Here is a 13,635-nt window from a genome sequence, read left to right as displayed (position 1 = left end):
CTTTCATAAATTCCTTCACCAGTCGATGAGACCACAAGGACGCCCGTCCCGTAGTTCTGGTGTATCGTGAGATGGCGGCCAGATGTATCTTGATGGAAGCGTGAGCTAGTCCAGCCTTGGCCAATGACAGTAGGTACGGCAATACTTGAGGGGCCGTAATCCGCAGAGGGTTAATCTTCTGTGCACGGCACCAGACAGAGAACCTCTTCCATTTATGTCCGTAGCACTTGAGAGCTCAGGACACCCTGGCCTTTGCAAGAACCTCTCTGCAGTCGGCCGGGATGTCGTACCCTCCAAACTCTAGTGCTGCAGGAGCCAGGCCTGCAAGTTCAGCGACTCCGGGTTGTGGTGAAGAATGGCGCCTCCTTCTTTGGAGAGAAGATCTGTGTCCGTCGGCAGCTTGACTGGTGTGGACGTTGACAAGTCCAGAAGGTCCGGGAACCAGATCTGTCTCGGCCACGCCGGTGCGACGAGGATCATCCTGCACCGGGACCTCTTGAGCTGGTTGATGAGCCAGAGCAGCAACGGCAGCGGAGGGAACGCATAAAGAAATAGGCTGTCCCAGGGGAACGAGAAAGCATCGCCCATGCTCCTCAGCTGGGGGAACCTGCTGGCGAACCTCCGGCACTTGGAATTCGTCGCCGTCGCGAAGAGATCGAATTGGGGTTCATCATCGGAAGAGATGATCCACTTGATCCTGGCTTAGTTCCCACTCGTGGCACAAGCGCAGCTCTCTGCTGAGTGAGTCGGCGATCGTGTTTTTTATTCCTGCCAGATGAAGAGGCACCAGAAACCTCCCTTGGACGACGGCCCAATGCCACAGATCCTGGGCTTCCTTGGATAGGGCAGGGGATCTGGTTCCGCCCTGCTTCTGGATGTAGAACATCGTGGTGGAGTTGTCGGTGAAGATCCTCACCACCTTGCCCTTGAGGGACGGAAGAAAAGACCTGAGGGCCCAGAACACTCTGCGGAGCTCCAAGATGTTGATGTGGAGTGACTTCTCCTACGGGAGCCAAAGGCCTCTCGCGTGAAGATCTCCGGAGTGCGCTCCCCAACCTTCCAGGGAGGCGTCCGTCGTCACCGTCACCTGGTGAGCTGGGGTCTGAAAGTCCGTGCCCGCCGACAGATGAGAGCGGGTACCCCACCACCGGATCGCCTGACGGAACGTCTCGTTGAGAGGGATCCTGTCCTCGAAGCTGCCCGTCGACTGGACCCAGCGGGCGTCGAGGAACTCTTGTAAGGGGCGCATCCGAAGCCTGCAAAGGCGCATCAGATAAATGCAGGAGGACATCATCCCGAGGAGGGACTTGATACCCTGGCCATGTCCGTGGCCAGCAGACGCTGCACCTTGCCCAGAATGATCCTGGTCCTTTCCTCCGACGGCAAGGCCAGCCGCGCCACTGTGTAAAGCTTGGCTCCCAGAAACAGGGTGACTTGCGACGGAACCAGGTGGGATTTTGGAAAGTTGATGGAGAATCCCAGGTCCGTGAGCAGCTGGACGGTCTTCGCAGTGTGCTCCACGTAGAGCTCCCTTGTGCTTGCCCGGATGAACCAGTCGTCCAGGTAGGGGTAGACGTGGATCCCCTGTAGACGCAGCCGCGCCGCCACCGGTGGAGGCAATTGGTGAACACCCTGGGTGCCGACTTCAATCCGAACGGGAGGGCCTTGAACTGGTAGTGCCGCCCTTGGACCACGAACCTGAGGAACTTTCGGTGTCTTTTTAGAATGGGGATGTGGAAGTATGCATCCTCCAAGTCCAACGACGACAGGAAAGCGGCCTCCTCCAGCTGTCCCAGCACGTGCTCGAGGGTGACCATCCAGAACTTCTGTGCCTTGATGTACTTGTTCAGTCGTCGCAGGTCCAGGATGGGGCGCCATCCTCCGGTCTTCTTTTTTACGAGGAAGTACCTTGAGTAAACTCCGGAGCCCCGAAGCCTCTTTGGGACGAGCTCGATGGCACCCTTCTTGAGCATCGCCCTTACTTCCAACAGTAGTTGAGGGATGTGATTTTCCTTCCTGGCCATGGGTGGAACGTGAGGGCAATTCTTCTGAAACTCGAGGGCGTGCCCTTGGGCCAGGGCGTACAGCACCCAACGGTCGGTGGAGATGGACTCCCACACGCTGACTAACCTCGCCAGCCGGCCTCCCACCGGGGTGCTTCGGCGGGGGCCCGACCCCACGGCCGGTTCAATCTTGTTTGGAGGCCGCCTTGCCTCCTTGACCTCCCTGTCGACGACGACGGGCACCACCTGACTTGCCGCATCCCCTGTAGGCTTCCTGGGACAAAGATCTTGCCGCTTGGCGGTACGTGGAGGAGCCACTGCCGGATCCCTTGGAGGCACCTTGTCTGTCTCCGGAGCTCCGAAAGGACGGCCGTCGTTGTTGGAGCACTCCCAGTGCCTGGGCAGTCTCTGCGTCTGTCTTGATGGCCTGAAGGGACTCATCAACCGCCTTCCCAAACAGGTTGTTCCCGTCGAAGGGCATGTCCAAAACCTTGGTTTGTACGTCCTGGCGGAAATCCGTCGCCTTGAGCCATCCTCGTCGTCTCAGGCAAACGCTGTTGCCCAACTGACGGAAACCGGTGTCGGTGATGTCCGTTGCCACCGTGATGGCGTGGTCCGGAGCAATCTCACCTTCCTGTAGGATTTCAAGGGCCTCAGCCCTTTTGGCGTCCGGAAGGAAGTCCAACAGAGGGGCGATCTTGAACCACAACTCCCTGTCGTAGCGGGCTACGATAGCCAGGGCGTTGGCCGCCTTGATAGTCGTCGCTGCGGATGAGATGACCCGTCGTCACATTGTGTCCAGCTTCCTGCCCTCGCCGTCCAGCGGGGAAGTTGATGTCGAGGCCGATGCCCCCCCCAGCTTTCTTCTTTGCCGCCACCGAGACGACCGAATCCGGGGTAGGTTGCGTCCGAAGGCACAAAGGGGCAGCGTCGGGGACCCGGTACTTCTTCTCGTACCGGTCCCTCTTTGCCAGCGCCGTGGCAGGGTTCTTGAGGAGGGCGAGCCCCTCATCCCAGATGTCATCAAGAAGTGGTACGGCGAGGACCGTCTTCCTTTTAGCATTGCGCCGTTGGTAAAGGAACCCTTCCTTCTTCTTCTCTTCTGGGCAGAGCTGGAAGAGCTCGGATGCCCTGGAAATCATGGCATGAAAGGATCCAATCTCGTTGGGCGGGGACCCCCGAGCAGGGGGCGACCGGGGACACGTCCCATCGTCGCCTCCGTCGTCATCTGTACCTGTCGTAGCCATGTCTGTGCCTGTATCATCCCCGTGGGTAGTAGACCGATGGGGAAGGCAGAGCAGGCCGCAGAGGTGGGAGAGGTGGCGTAGGATGCGTCCTCCTCCTCTTATGCGGTGGACTTTCCGAAGGTCCTGGCTCCGGTTCCCCTGTCGGGTCTGGCTCAGGTACCTCCGTCGGGGGGGAGGGGCAACCTTTGTCCTCATCTCCGAGCATAAGGACTGAATCGCTGACAAAATGGCCGCCGAAGTGTCCTGCGGCGCCGGAAACGACAGGCGCGAGGGCTCTTAAGGAACCTCGTCGGCGACACCGTCGCTCTCGTCGTCGCCCTCGTCGGGATCCCTCCCGATGGGATGGGCCTCTTCCACGACTTCGATGAGCTCTTCTTCAGAGGTCGTGTCCGTATCCACGATGGCCACCTGCCCCTCCCCCACCTTTTCCAACGAGGACTTCGTGGGGGTCTTTCTCAATGGGCCTTAAAGACGACTCCCTCCGCGGTGGCAGGGAGACTCTGGGTCCTGAGGTCACCTCCACTGGCGTAGCCTCCACAGGCTGCGCCAGGGCCGCTGCGACATCCTCAATCGAGGTCTTAGCAGGGTGAATTAAGGCCATCGTCACCTTCTGTATGCCTGGGGCCTTCACCTTGGGGGGAGGGTCTGAGCCTCGCTCCCCCTCTGCCGGAATCTTCGAGATCGACCGGGGCCTCTCCAGAAGCTTCGCCGGGTTCTCGGACTTCCTCTTACCCGAACCAGAGCGTTGGCTCGTGGTTGATGGCACCGGGGAGGATGCGCCCTGCCTGGCAGCCAAGTAGCCCGACCGTTCGGCGCTCCCGGTGCCCGTGGACTCGCAGTGCTTTGCATTTTGTTGGGCCCCCGTCGCCGGGGCGCCCTCACAGGACTTAGAAGACCGCTCAGACTTCTTTTTCTTCTTCTTCTCGCCTGACGGGCTATTCCCTTCCAGCCAGTTGGCGAGACGGAGGTGGCGGTCCTTCATGGTCCGGTCCGACTTGTTCCCTCAAAACGCACAGTCCTTCTCTGTGTGCGTCTTGTCCTCATGGAGACAGTAGAGGCATAACGAATGCTCGTCCTCCTTGAAAACATTCTGAAGCTGGCATCCAGGGCAGGTCCTGAACAGCTTCCCGGGCGTCGAGCTTCCTTTCTCCTGGGCCATGTCTGGGGTAGGCCTCGGAACCTCTGGAATCCTCCAAAAGCGTAACTCGACGAAATCTTCACCCTTGAGGGGCGTAGAAAACTCAGAAATTGATCCCTGTTGATCGGATGTAGAAACGGTGGAGCTTGAGGCTCTATTTAACCGAAAAATTAGAAAAATCTCCTGAAAAAGCGCGAAAACGCAGCAAAAGCTCGAGAGCTACAGCACGAGGACTCCCAACACTTGAACGTGCAGTAAAAATCCAAGGATGGCTGCCAAGGCGGGGCTTAGGGAGAGGGCAGTCATTGGCTGGGGGCAGTATGACCCAGAGACCAGTGATTGGTTACTACTAAGAAAGACAGATCAGAAACGAAACTGATACCGATTTTCTTTTTCTATACCGAGGGTTCCCGGCCTGACGACGGGGAATATTCATGAGCATGTGAATCCATGCCAGACCCCATGCTGGAGAATGTATGTGTCCTCCCCCCACTCTACCTACTTTTAAGGGCTGAAGCCTGATGAAGGCTACAGAGAAGTCTGTCATATAGTGGAATTCCTTCGACAATGGAAACTGAAGAAGTCCGTCGAGTCGTCGAAGTTTCTTCTGAACCAATGGTGAAGGGAACCATTTTAATACTAAACTTTAGTCTAACAAAAGGCATATCGCCCGGATACTCTGCAGCATGCAACCGCTTTCAATGGCGGAACAAACAATCTGAGGGACCTCGATGCATGAAGGACTATGGGTAAAGTACATGTCACAAAAGGGATAGTATTACACACACACACCCAGTCAATGTCCCTTTTCGAATTTCGAAAAACTACAATTACAAAGGTTTTTAAATTGTTCTTGTATGCATACACTATTGGGAACGGCTGTGTACACAGGCTAATGTGCGTAAAGGAAGACATTTTCAGAGTGTGAATATATTATGTGGTGTATTTTCACGTAATTTATGTTAATAGAAAAAGAAATGTATAAAGGATCTTGACCTTTTACGTGGAGGAGTAGTAACCTCAAACAGATTCTCTCAGAATCTGTTGAAAGTTCAACATAGTACATGCGACCAATTGTTGTATCTGTTCCTCATTGTCTTGGATTCCACTTCTGGGTTTTGGACCCAAATATATAATGTTGAGGGATGTCTGAGTAATAAAATTCACGTGCAGCATGATTCCATTTATGCAACTTGAACTATGCTGTTGAAGTGGCATCCCTGCCTTTGGCCTTTTCTGCAGCAAATTGTAGGTTATTGTTGAAATGCAAATATTTTGTTGAAATACACATTTTGTTTGCCTGGATGATTACCTTGAAGTCTTATTATTGTATGCGTAAGGCAACAGCTCCCTCTAGCGGTGTAATACACGTTTTGTTCGGCCTGGAAGATGAAATTGAAGTCTTATTATTGTATGCATGCAACAGCTCCCTCTAGCGGTGGTAACAGGTGAAGCGGTCTTCAGACAAACATACATCAAACCTTTTATTATATAGTATGATATGATTAGGTATTTAAAACCATTTTTTTTAAAAACTTTAAAAAGTATTCTTCAGAAAGGGATCAGAATAGATGAAGAAAAGCTTATAGAGGTTTCTTAATTTGAAACAGTCCAAAACTGTATAAACAAGACTTCTGATTGCCTCCGTTATGGCCGAACAAATGCAAGGACATTGTCACATTAATGCGTGGAACTTAATGATGCTCATGGGTGCAACGTCACCATACTGCCGCGGATGACCACAAGCACTTCATAAAGAAATAAATAGCATGCTGCACAGCACAAGGCGATTGGCATTTTGCAGCACATTAATTAATATAGGTAGTGAAATTTAAAAAGTTAAGTATTGTCACAGTTGGCCTCAAGAGCACACCAATTCTCGAAGACTGTCCAAGGATTTTTATTGAAAAGTTCAAATAGGCTCTCTCGAATGGCCGTTCCACTCTCTCGTTTCCAGTGGGCTGGTCCCTTCCTATCCCAAGCATCCCTATATCACAAGATGGCCACTAAAGATTAGTAACCCCTACTGTCTAGATTCCGGATGGCTGATGGCGAGGGCCTAAAGGCAATAACCTTATCTCTTTTGCTAACTCTGGAAATTTATAGGTAGATACTAAGCTGTGGTCCCACAAGATGCAAAACTGATCCCCCAATCCACTCCTCTCAACTTCACTCTTCTCCCCCTCTCCTCTAATCTCATACTCTGCCCCTCCTTTCACTCTTCTTTCAGTTTTCCCACTCACCTGGTTGACTCACATATACCCCCTTCTCTTACCCTTAACTGCCCTCTGTTCACCCACGATACACACTTTCATATCCAAGTACCACTTTCTTTCACCAACCAATACCTCCCCTTTCTCATGTTATTTACAATTCTCCTGCACCCTCTCCTTTCTTCCCTTAATCTCTTGGTCCATCTCCTCCTCCTCCTTTTACCTTGCCTGAACTACCCCTACAGCCCTGTTCTCCTTGTCCCCGGTTGTACTCCACCCTCTCTCATTGGTCCTGGATCTCACCTGGTTCCCCGGGCTAATTGCTAACTTGGTCCGCATGGGTTCTCTGTATGTGGGTCAGCTGAAGTCCCACAATGGTAGCCCACGGTTAACAGTCACTTTTCAAGTTCTTAGGTGCCCGGTTTGGAGCATCCAGGGTGCCGGTTTGCAGAGTGCATCACTCCGCTGACTTTGTGCCTTCTACCAGCTCCCTTGCTGGTCGGTCGCGTGCCTCGTCCACCGCAAGCATTTCTGGATCTTGGTGTCCTAGAAGAGAAGAGAAAAGACACTGGCGAGCATTTCATACGGCAGGAAGGGGGAAATCAAAGGCACAAGTAGAAGTGAGAGACTGGGGTCCTTCCAACTCCCAAGCCCTTACTGACTCTGGGGAAGGACTGAATCTGGTAAAGACCAACGTATGCCTGTTGCAGCAAGTTGAGGGGGTTCCCCCATCGCTTTCCGACAGGGGCAGCTCCCAAACACGGTCAAAGGACACAAATAATAACAGTATGTTTGCCAAGCAAACGAAGGGAACCAAGAAAAAGCTAAGTTCAGTGATGGCTCTTCTTAGAAAAAAAGAAAAATTAATGATTAGCTCAGAGGAAAATCAGAAATTAAGTTTCATCCACAGTCAAATATGCACAAGGGAAGTTATAAAATACTCTGAACTGGACACCAATAGTCCAGCAATTTTTTTAAGATACGCCTTCTGTTGAGATACATCATTATTAAGTCTAGAAGGAGTTTGCGGGTAATTGGAACACTATCATAATAGTTAGCTTTGAAACTAACAATATACTCACCACCACAATGATTAAAACATGTGCACCTTTCACAGATAAGGCTGTTCAGAAAATTCAATATTTAAATGTGAAGGAACACCAACATGTGTGGTTAATAAATGAATAGCTCCTTTTGGATAGCTTTTAAGAATACGAAAGGGTGTTAAGACTGATACAATGTTGTGCTGTTTTCAGACGTGCAAAGCCATATGGTGAGTAATATCAGTGCAAATAGTGTTCTACCCACAGAGAGCCATCCCCCTGAAAATAAGAATGTAAAGTTCAGCTCTTGAAGTTCTCAACTAAAAAGGAGGAATAGAATCATATTAAGTATAACTGTTAATGATGTATACGCTGCTTAAAATGATATGCTGTCTACAAATGTTTGCAATAAGGTTTGTGGAGATTGAAGGCTTACACCTTAGCAGGCATGTGTCCAATAGACAGAATAAAGTACACACCCCACTAGGGAACGAGACCAGGAGAGTAATTGTAAGGAAACCAAAAATTCTATAAGCAAATAAATGGAGCAAAGAACTGTGCTGCCCGAGAGCACTCTGCCGACAGATACATGGGCAGCATATTATAATTGCACCACGCGTCATAAGTGAGGTCACACAAGACTTTTCAGAGAACATGATTGGTCAGGTACATATACTATCCCCAGCTCCATATAGGATGCCTGGGTCGCATTGGTTGGTGTCTCTCCGTCATTCCCAGTACACGTGGTCAGCTGGGCTCATCCTTGCAGGCTGAAGGTCAGGCGAGTTTCGCAGAGATGATGTAGCATTTGTCTAACTAAACTAAATACAAGACTTGGCATTCATGAAATAATCACTTGTCATAAATTATCACTTCAAAAAGGGGCTGTTGGAGTGAGATAGGTACATTCCGACCTGTGTTTTTATGGAAGCATGGGTTTAGGGGGTCGGTCCTTCAGATGCCTTATCAAAAGGGGCGATCTGTGCATTGTGGTCCTGGGGGCCTCACAATTTAAAACGCATTGGAGATCATTGTTAGTGTTACTAGAATATATGACCACTCTAGATTAGGGTTTTGGTGGGTGATTTGAAGGTGGTCCGTGGGGAAAGGTCTGGTGACCAGATGCGTTCAAAGGGAATAGGAGGCATTGGTTCAGTGGACCGAGGCCTGTCCGGGAGGGGGTGGAGAAGGCATGAGTCGGTCAACAGAGATGGATGGGGCACTGTGCTGGGGCAGGCCTTGGTCTCACATTCTAGGATGAGCGCACTGGGTCAGGGCTCAATACTTGCTAGTTGCAACAATGAATGGTCGTATTTCTGTGAGAACAGGAATCGCGCTGGGTAGACAGAGGTTGGAGGTGGCGGTGGCTGGCTGTGCGCGGTGCTGGAAAAGGGAACGTAGACATTTCAGCAGAGGGCCTAGGAAAAGATGGCGTTTACAAGAGACAAAATGGAGTTAAAGCTACAGCTATTAACACAACGGTTATACACGGAAGATGGGAGATGCAAATCTGTACAGAAGGGGCGGGGATGGCTGCCCTTAGTCCACTTAACAATTACCTGGTGCGGGAACGGTGCAGGGGGGGGGCAGAATATACCACCTCTCCCCCAACAAAACGACATTTGCAAAGTAAGACATGTCGATGTGATAACTGTTAAGGAGGTAGAAGAGACACCTTTAGATGAGTTAATTCAATGAGGTGTATAAAAAGGTTTGGAATGAGTTTTTTGTGTAAAATGTCATTATAAAATTACATTGGAAAATATTTTTTAAATAATGAGTATCTAAAGGCACACAAAATATATGTTGATAAATGTTAGCGAATAATAACCGATCATTAGTCTGTAAAAATACTATCTTAGATCAGCTTGTTTTGAATACAATTCTTACTGATGCAGTACATATAGGTTGTCTTCATGTACCTTGAGGCCTACAGGTGGTCAACGAGTGAGACAAATTATTTTAGGAACAATCAAACATCATGGTGGTGGGGGCAGTATAATCAGGAGATGTCACAACAGTGACCATCCAAACTTGAGATCGGCGCCTCAAACAGTGAAAAAGCATGAGAATAAATTTGCAAAGGTAACACCACTGGATTTTGTACAATTATGAATAAACTGGATTGCACTAGGAGTTTCATGGCTGTTTGCAGGTTTTCATTCCAAGTTGTACTGTTGGTTCTTCGACCAATATCCAATGTTAGTATGGATAAATGTTCAACGTTTGTTAAATTTGCGATACAGCCTGTCAGAGCGTGGGATCATGTTTTGAAGCATTGTGGAGTGCAGCTCCTTTTGTCCACCTACTTTCAGCATTGAAGCAGTGTCAACCCACTGATCAGGGTGTAGTATGCGCATTCACAAGTCGCTTCTGGAAAGCTGGGAATTGCCCTGATGGTGCTCCCCAGTACAAAGGAGGTTTAGAACTCCCATTTCCAAGATGCCTTGTGCCATCAGCCAAGTGACATTCTCCTGCCTAAGCCCTTTCCTTTCATAGACTTGTCCCAGCTTTAGGGGACCAGCTTTTCTTGCTGCTTCTTTCAGGGCATTGTGCCTTCTGTTCCTCCTGTTGTGGACTCTTCATTCCATAGATCACTCCTTGCAGGTCCAATGATTATACTTGAAGCTCCAAATTCCCCAGGATTCAACCTACTTGGCTCTCTGTGTATTAGTGTCTGCATGCCGCCATGTAGGTCCCTATGACCCATTGTTGGTTTCAACATCCTCTTGCACTGGGCAGGCAGTCACACCTGGTCTATGGACAGAGTCTAAAGAATATGGGAGAGGTCCACTTAGGTTCATTGCCTTCATCTGCCTCACTGTAGGTATTGCCAATTGCACTTGTAGAAGGATAATGGTCATTGGGTATAATATTGTGCACTACCATCCCTTTTGTTGCCTTCACTCTAGCGAGTGATTGGGTGAATTCATGGCATCCTCCCCACCTCCTCTCCAATTGGCTGGCCATTCAATTTTTTTTTTTTTTGGGGCATTAGCAAGGAGGTTGGCAGGGCAAGCGTCACAGACACACTGACTAAAAAAGGTCGTACAGTGTTTTGTATTTTTTCCTTGGCTATTTCCAAAGCTTACCTGTAAAGATGGTATAAGGCAGGGGCTAGACATTTTGTGAACACTCTTGGAGCGAAAGTGCAGACCTAATTGCAGCACCTTCAACTCATAGTGAACTTGGTATATGCAATTAACATGAGAAAACCCATGTGGCACAAGATGGATTGGAACTTAAGTAAGCTGCTTCTCGATATACGGTAGCAATACATTCTGTATTAGGATACACAGGATTCCTCTTTGCAGAGCTGCAATCCTAAATACTTGTTTCTTTATGCACTGGAAGATCCATACATCCTTTATGGGCCTTCATTTTTTTTCACCACAAGTATTTGGAATAGAACCTTTGACTAAGCATCTCTTTGGAGACATGTTTCACTGCTTCCTCAATCAGCAGAGGTTAAACTTCTGTTGCAAGTTGTGCTGGATAAGATGGTTTCTATTTTTGTAGTGGTGATACACACCATTACCTTTCCTCCCAAATTTGTCAGCTTCATCTCCATTGCCTTTTCTTTGCTGCCTGTATTGTAGTTCATGCCCAATCCTAAAAGCATTCATCGACTTGGACAGGGATTTCTTTTTTCTCATTAGCTCTTCCACATCTGGAGACACACAAACCACAACCTTTTTCTGCCCCTTTCACATAGCATAATCCCCCATCTTGAAAAACTCCCCTTACCCACGCTTCATATCCATTTTTACCAAAGAGCTGGATTGCCAAGATGGCCGCTCTTCTCTCAGCGCTGAACCAAATGGTATAAACTGAGCCCATTGCATAGCCTATAGGTATGAGGCTCCTCTAACATTTAGATTGGTTTTCAAAGCATTCAAGCTCGCCAAGGCTTCAGGAAAGGCCCACCTTTACACAACAGCTTTCCTCCATTCCAAAGGTTGCCACTATGGGAAGATTACTATGCTGGGAGTTGCATACTCCCTCAATGATCAGTGCAAAAAAGCTCAAAAGGAGGGGTTACTCTTGCAACATTTCTATGGCTTTTATGGATGCCAACAATTTCCAGACTACCAACAGCGGAAGTATCCAAAGAATGTGAAGTATTCACAGCCAAAGAAGGATGCAATGCTGAAGAAGCTTGTCTAATTACATGGCCTGCAGGTAATAACAAAAGAAAACAAAGCCAGAGGAAGGGTGTTTGGAGAATGGGAGGGAGTTTGGAGCCTAAGGACAAAGGAATTTTAGTTTTCCATAATGTAGTAAAGAAGAGAATTCTTTGTGCAATGCAATGTCAGTAATGAAGTATCTTAAACCTACCAAAATCAAGTTATTCAACAAACATGAATTCAAAATGAGGCATCCTGTCTTACTTCCATCGCAGCCACAGAAAAATATCCAGGGTTCGCAGCAAACCCGCAAAGCAGATACCTCCTACAAACCGCAAGTCTTTTCCACAAAATGAAAGTTACATTCACTGTACAAACAGTTTTTAAATGCTGGGTAATACAATGAGAGAAACCTCCATCCCAATCATACTTATATTTGTTGCTAAACTTCAATCCACTTCATCCAAGCTCCCCACCACACAACACAACACACCACACCACATACTTCCAGCCTTGCAGTGCACACAAACATACCCATCCTGGATTCTGTACACAGCACAGCATTCTGGGATCAGACCTCGCATCATCAGGGCTTTCTTGAGACTCTCTCGAACTGTCACCCCACATCTTGCAGGTACCTGGAAAAAAAAGCAAACAAATCTTGTACAAACACAAAAGCAACTAACATTTACTGTAATGCTTGAAAGTCTAAACATTTGTTCATATCATTAACTATACTTCTAAATTATGTCAATGACAATGCAGTATAAGGAACCAACCCAAGAAGGGTATGCTCCAAAAAAGGAAACCAAGCTGGGGCCTTAAACCGAACATAAAGCTCCTTCTTCTTTCAAAATGTAATAAGGAACAAGTTACTTACCTGTAACTGTTGTTCTCCAGCATGGGTCTGGCATGGATTCACATGCTCATGAATATTCCCCGTCGTCAGGCTGGGAATCCTCGGTAAAGAAAAAATCAGTATCAGTTTCGTTTCTGATCGGTCTTTCGTAGTAGTAACCAATCACTGATCTCTGCGTCATACTGACCACAGCCAATGACTGCCCTCTACCTAAGCCCCGCCTCTGGCAGCCATCTTCAGATTTGGTAGCACGTGAAGTGGCAGTATGACCAAGTGAAGAGCCGCAGAGGGGTAGGCGGGAGGGTTCGCATGTGAATCCATGCCAGACCCATGCTGGAGAACAACAGTTACAGGTAAGTAACTTGTTCCTTCTCCAGCATGGGGTCTGGCATGGATTCACATGCTCATGAATATAAGAATAGAATAGATAGCAGTACACACATGCACAACCACGGGGGGTGGCAAAAGGCTCAACATTAAGCAATACAAAAAACTCAACATTAAGCATCTCTTACCTCCTCACCAGGCTCACCTTAAGCGAACAGGTTGCGCAGCACTTCTTGGCCGACCCTGGACTCCTCCCTGGAATCCCGATCGACGCAGTAGAATCTCGTGAAGGTGTGCGTCGACCTCCACGTAGCAGCCCTGCAGATGTCCAGCAGGGGCACACCAGATAAGAACGCCGTAGTAGCAGCGATCGCTCTGGTCGAATGGGCTCTCGGACGGCCTGGCAGAGGTCGGTTAGCCAACCGGCGACAGTGCATGATGCAGCTGGAGAGCCATCTGGAAATAGAAGACTTCGAGAGAACCTTCCCTTGATTCACAGGTCCAAAGTTCACGAACAGCTGTGATGTCCTCCGGAAACTCTTCGTGCGGTCCACGTAGAACTTCAGCGCTCTAGCCACATCCAGCGAGTGCAAAGTCCTCTCGGCCGGCGACGAAGGAGACGGGAAGAAAACAGGTAACACCAAGGGCTCGTTAAGATGGAAGTCCGACGGCACCTTG

The 13,635-nt window shown here is 49.0% G+C and overlaps 1 protein-coding gene across 2 annotated transcripts in view; it reads right to left on the bottom strand.

Annotated features, from left to right (window-relative positions):
• The window catches only part of BRAF (B-Raf proto-oncogene, serine/threonine kinase), a 1,813,806-nt gene that overhangs the window by 1,374,556 nt on the left and 425,615 nt on the right, over window positions 1–13,635 (bottom strand). For both annotated transcript variants that reach the window (XM_069628802.1, XM_069628803.1), the window contains exon 4: window positions 12,306–12,409. In XM_069628802.1, coding sequence (XP_069484903.1) covers window positions 12,306–12,409 — 104 coding nt within the window. The remainder of the gene's footprint in view (window positions 1–12,305; window positions 12,410–13,635) is intronic.

This window comes from Ambystoma mexicanum, chromosome 12 (assembly GCF_040938575.1).
Source record: "Ambystoma mexicanum isolate Mex_15411 chromosome 12, UKY_AmexF1_1, whole genome shotgun sequence".
Lineage (NCBI taxonomy): Eukaryota > Metazoa > Chordata > Amphibia > Caudata > Ambystomatidae > Ambystoma > Ambystoma mexicanum.
The sequence above is the reverse complement of the archived record's forward strand: the minus strand, read 5'-3'. Positions and strand labels throughout refer to the sequence as shown.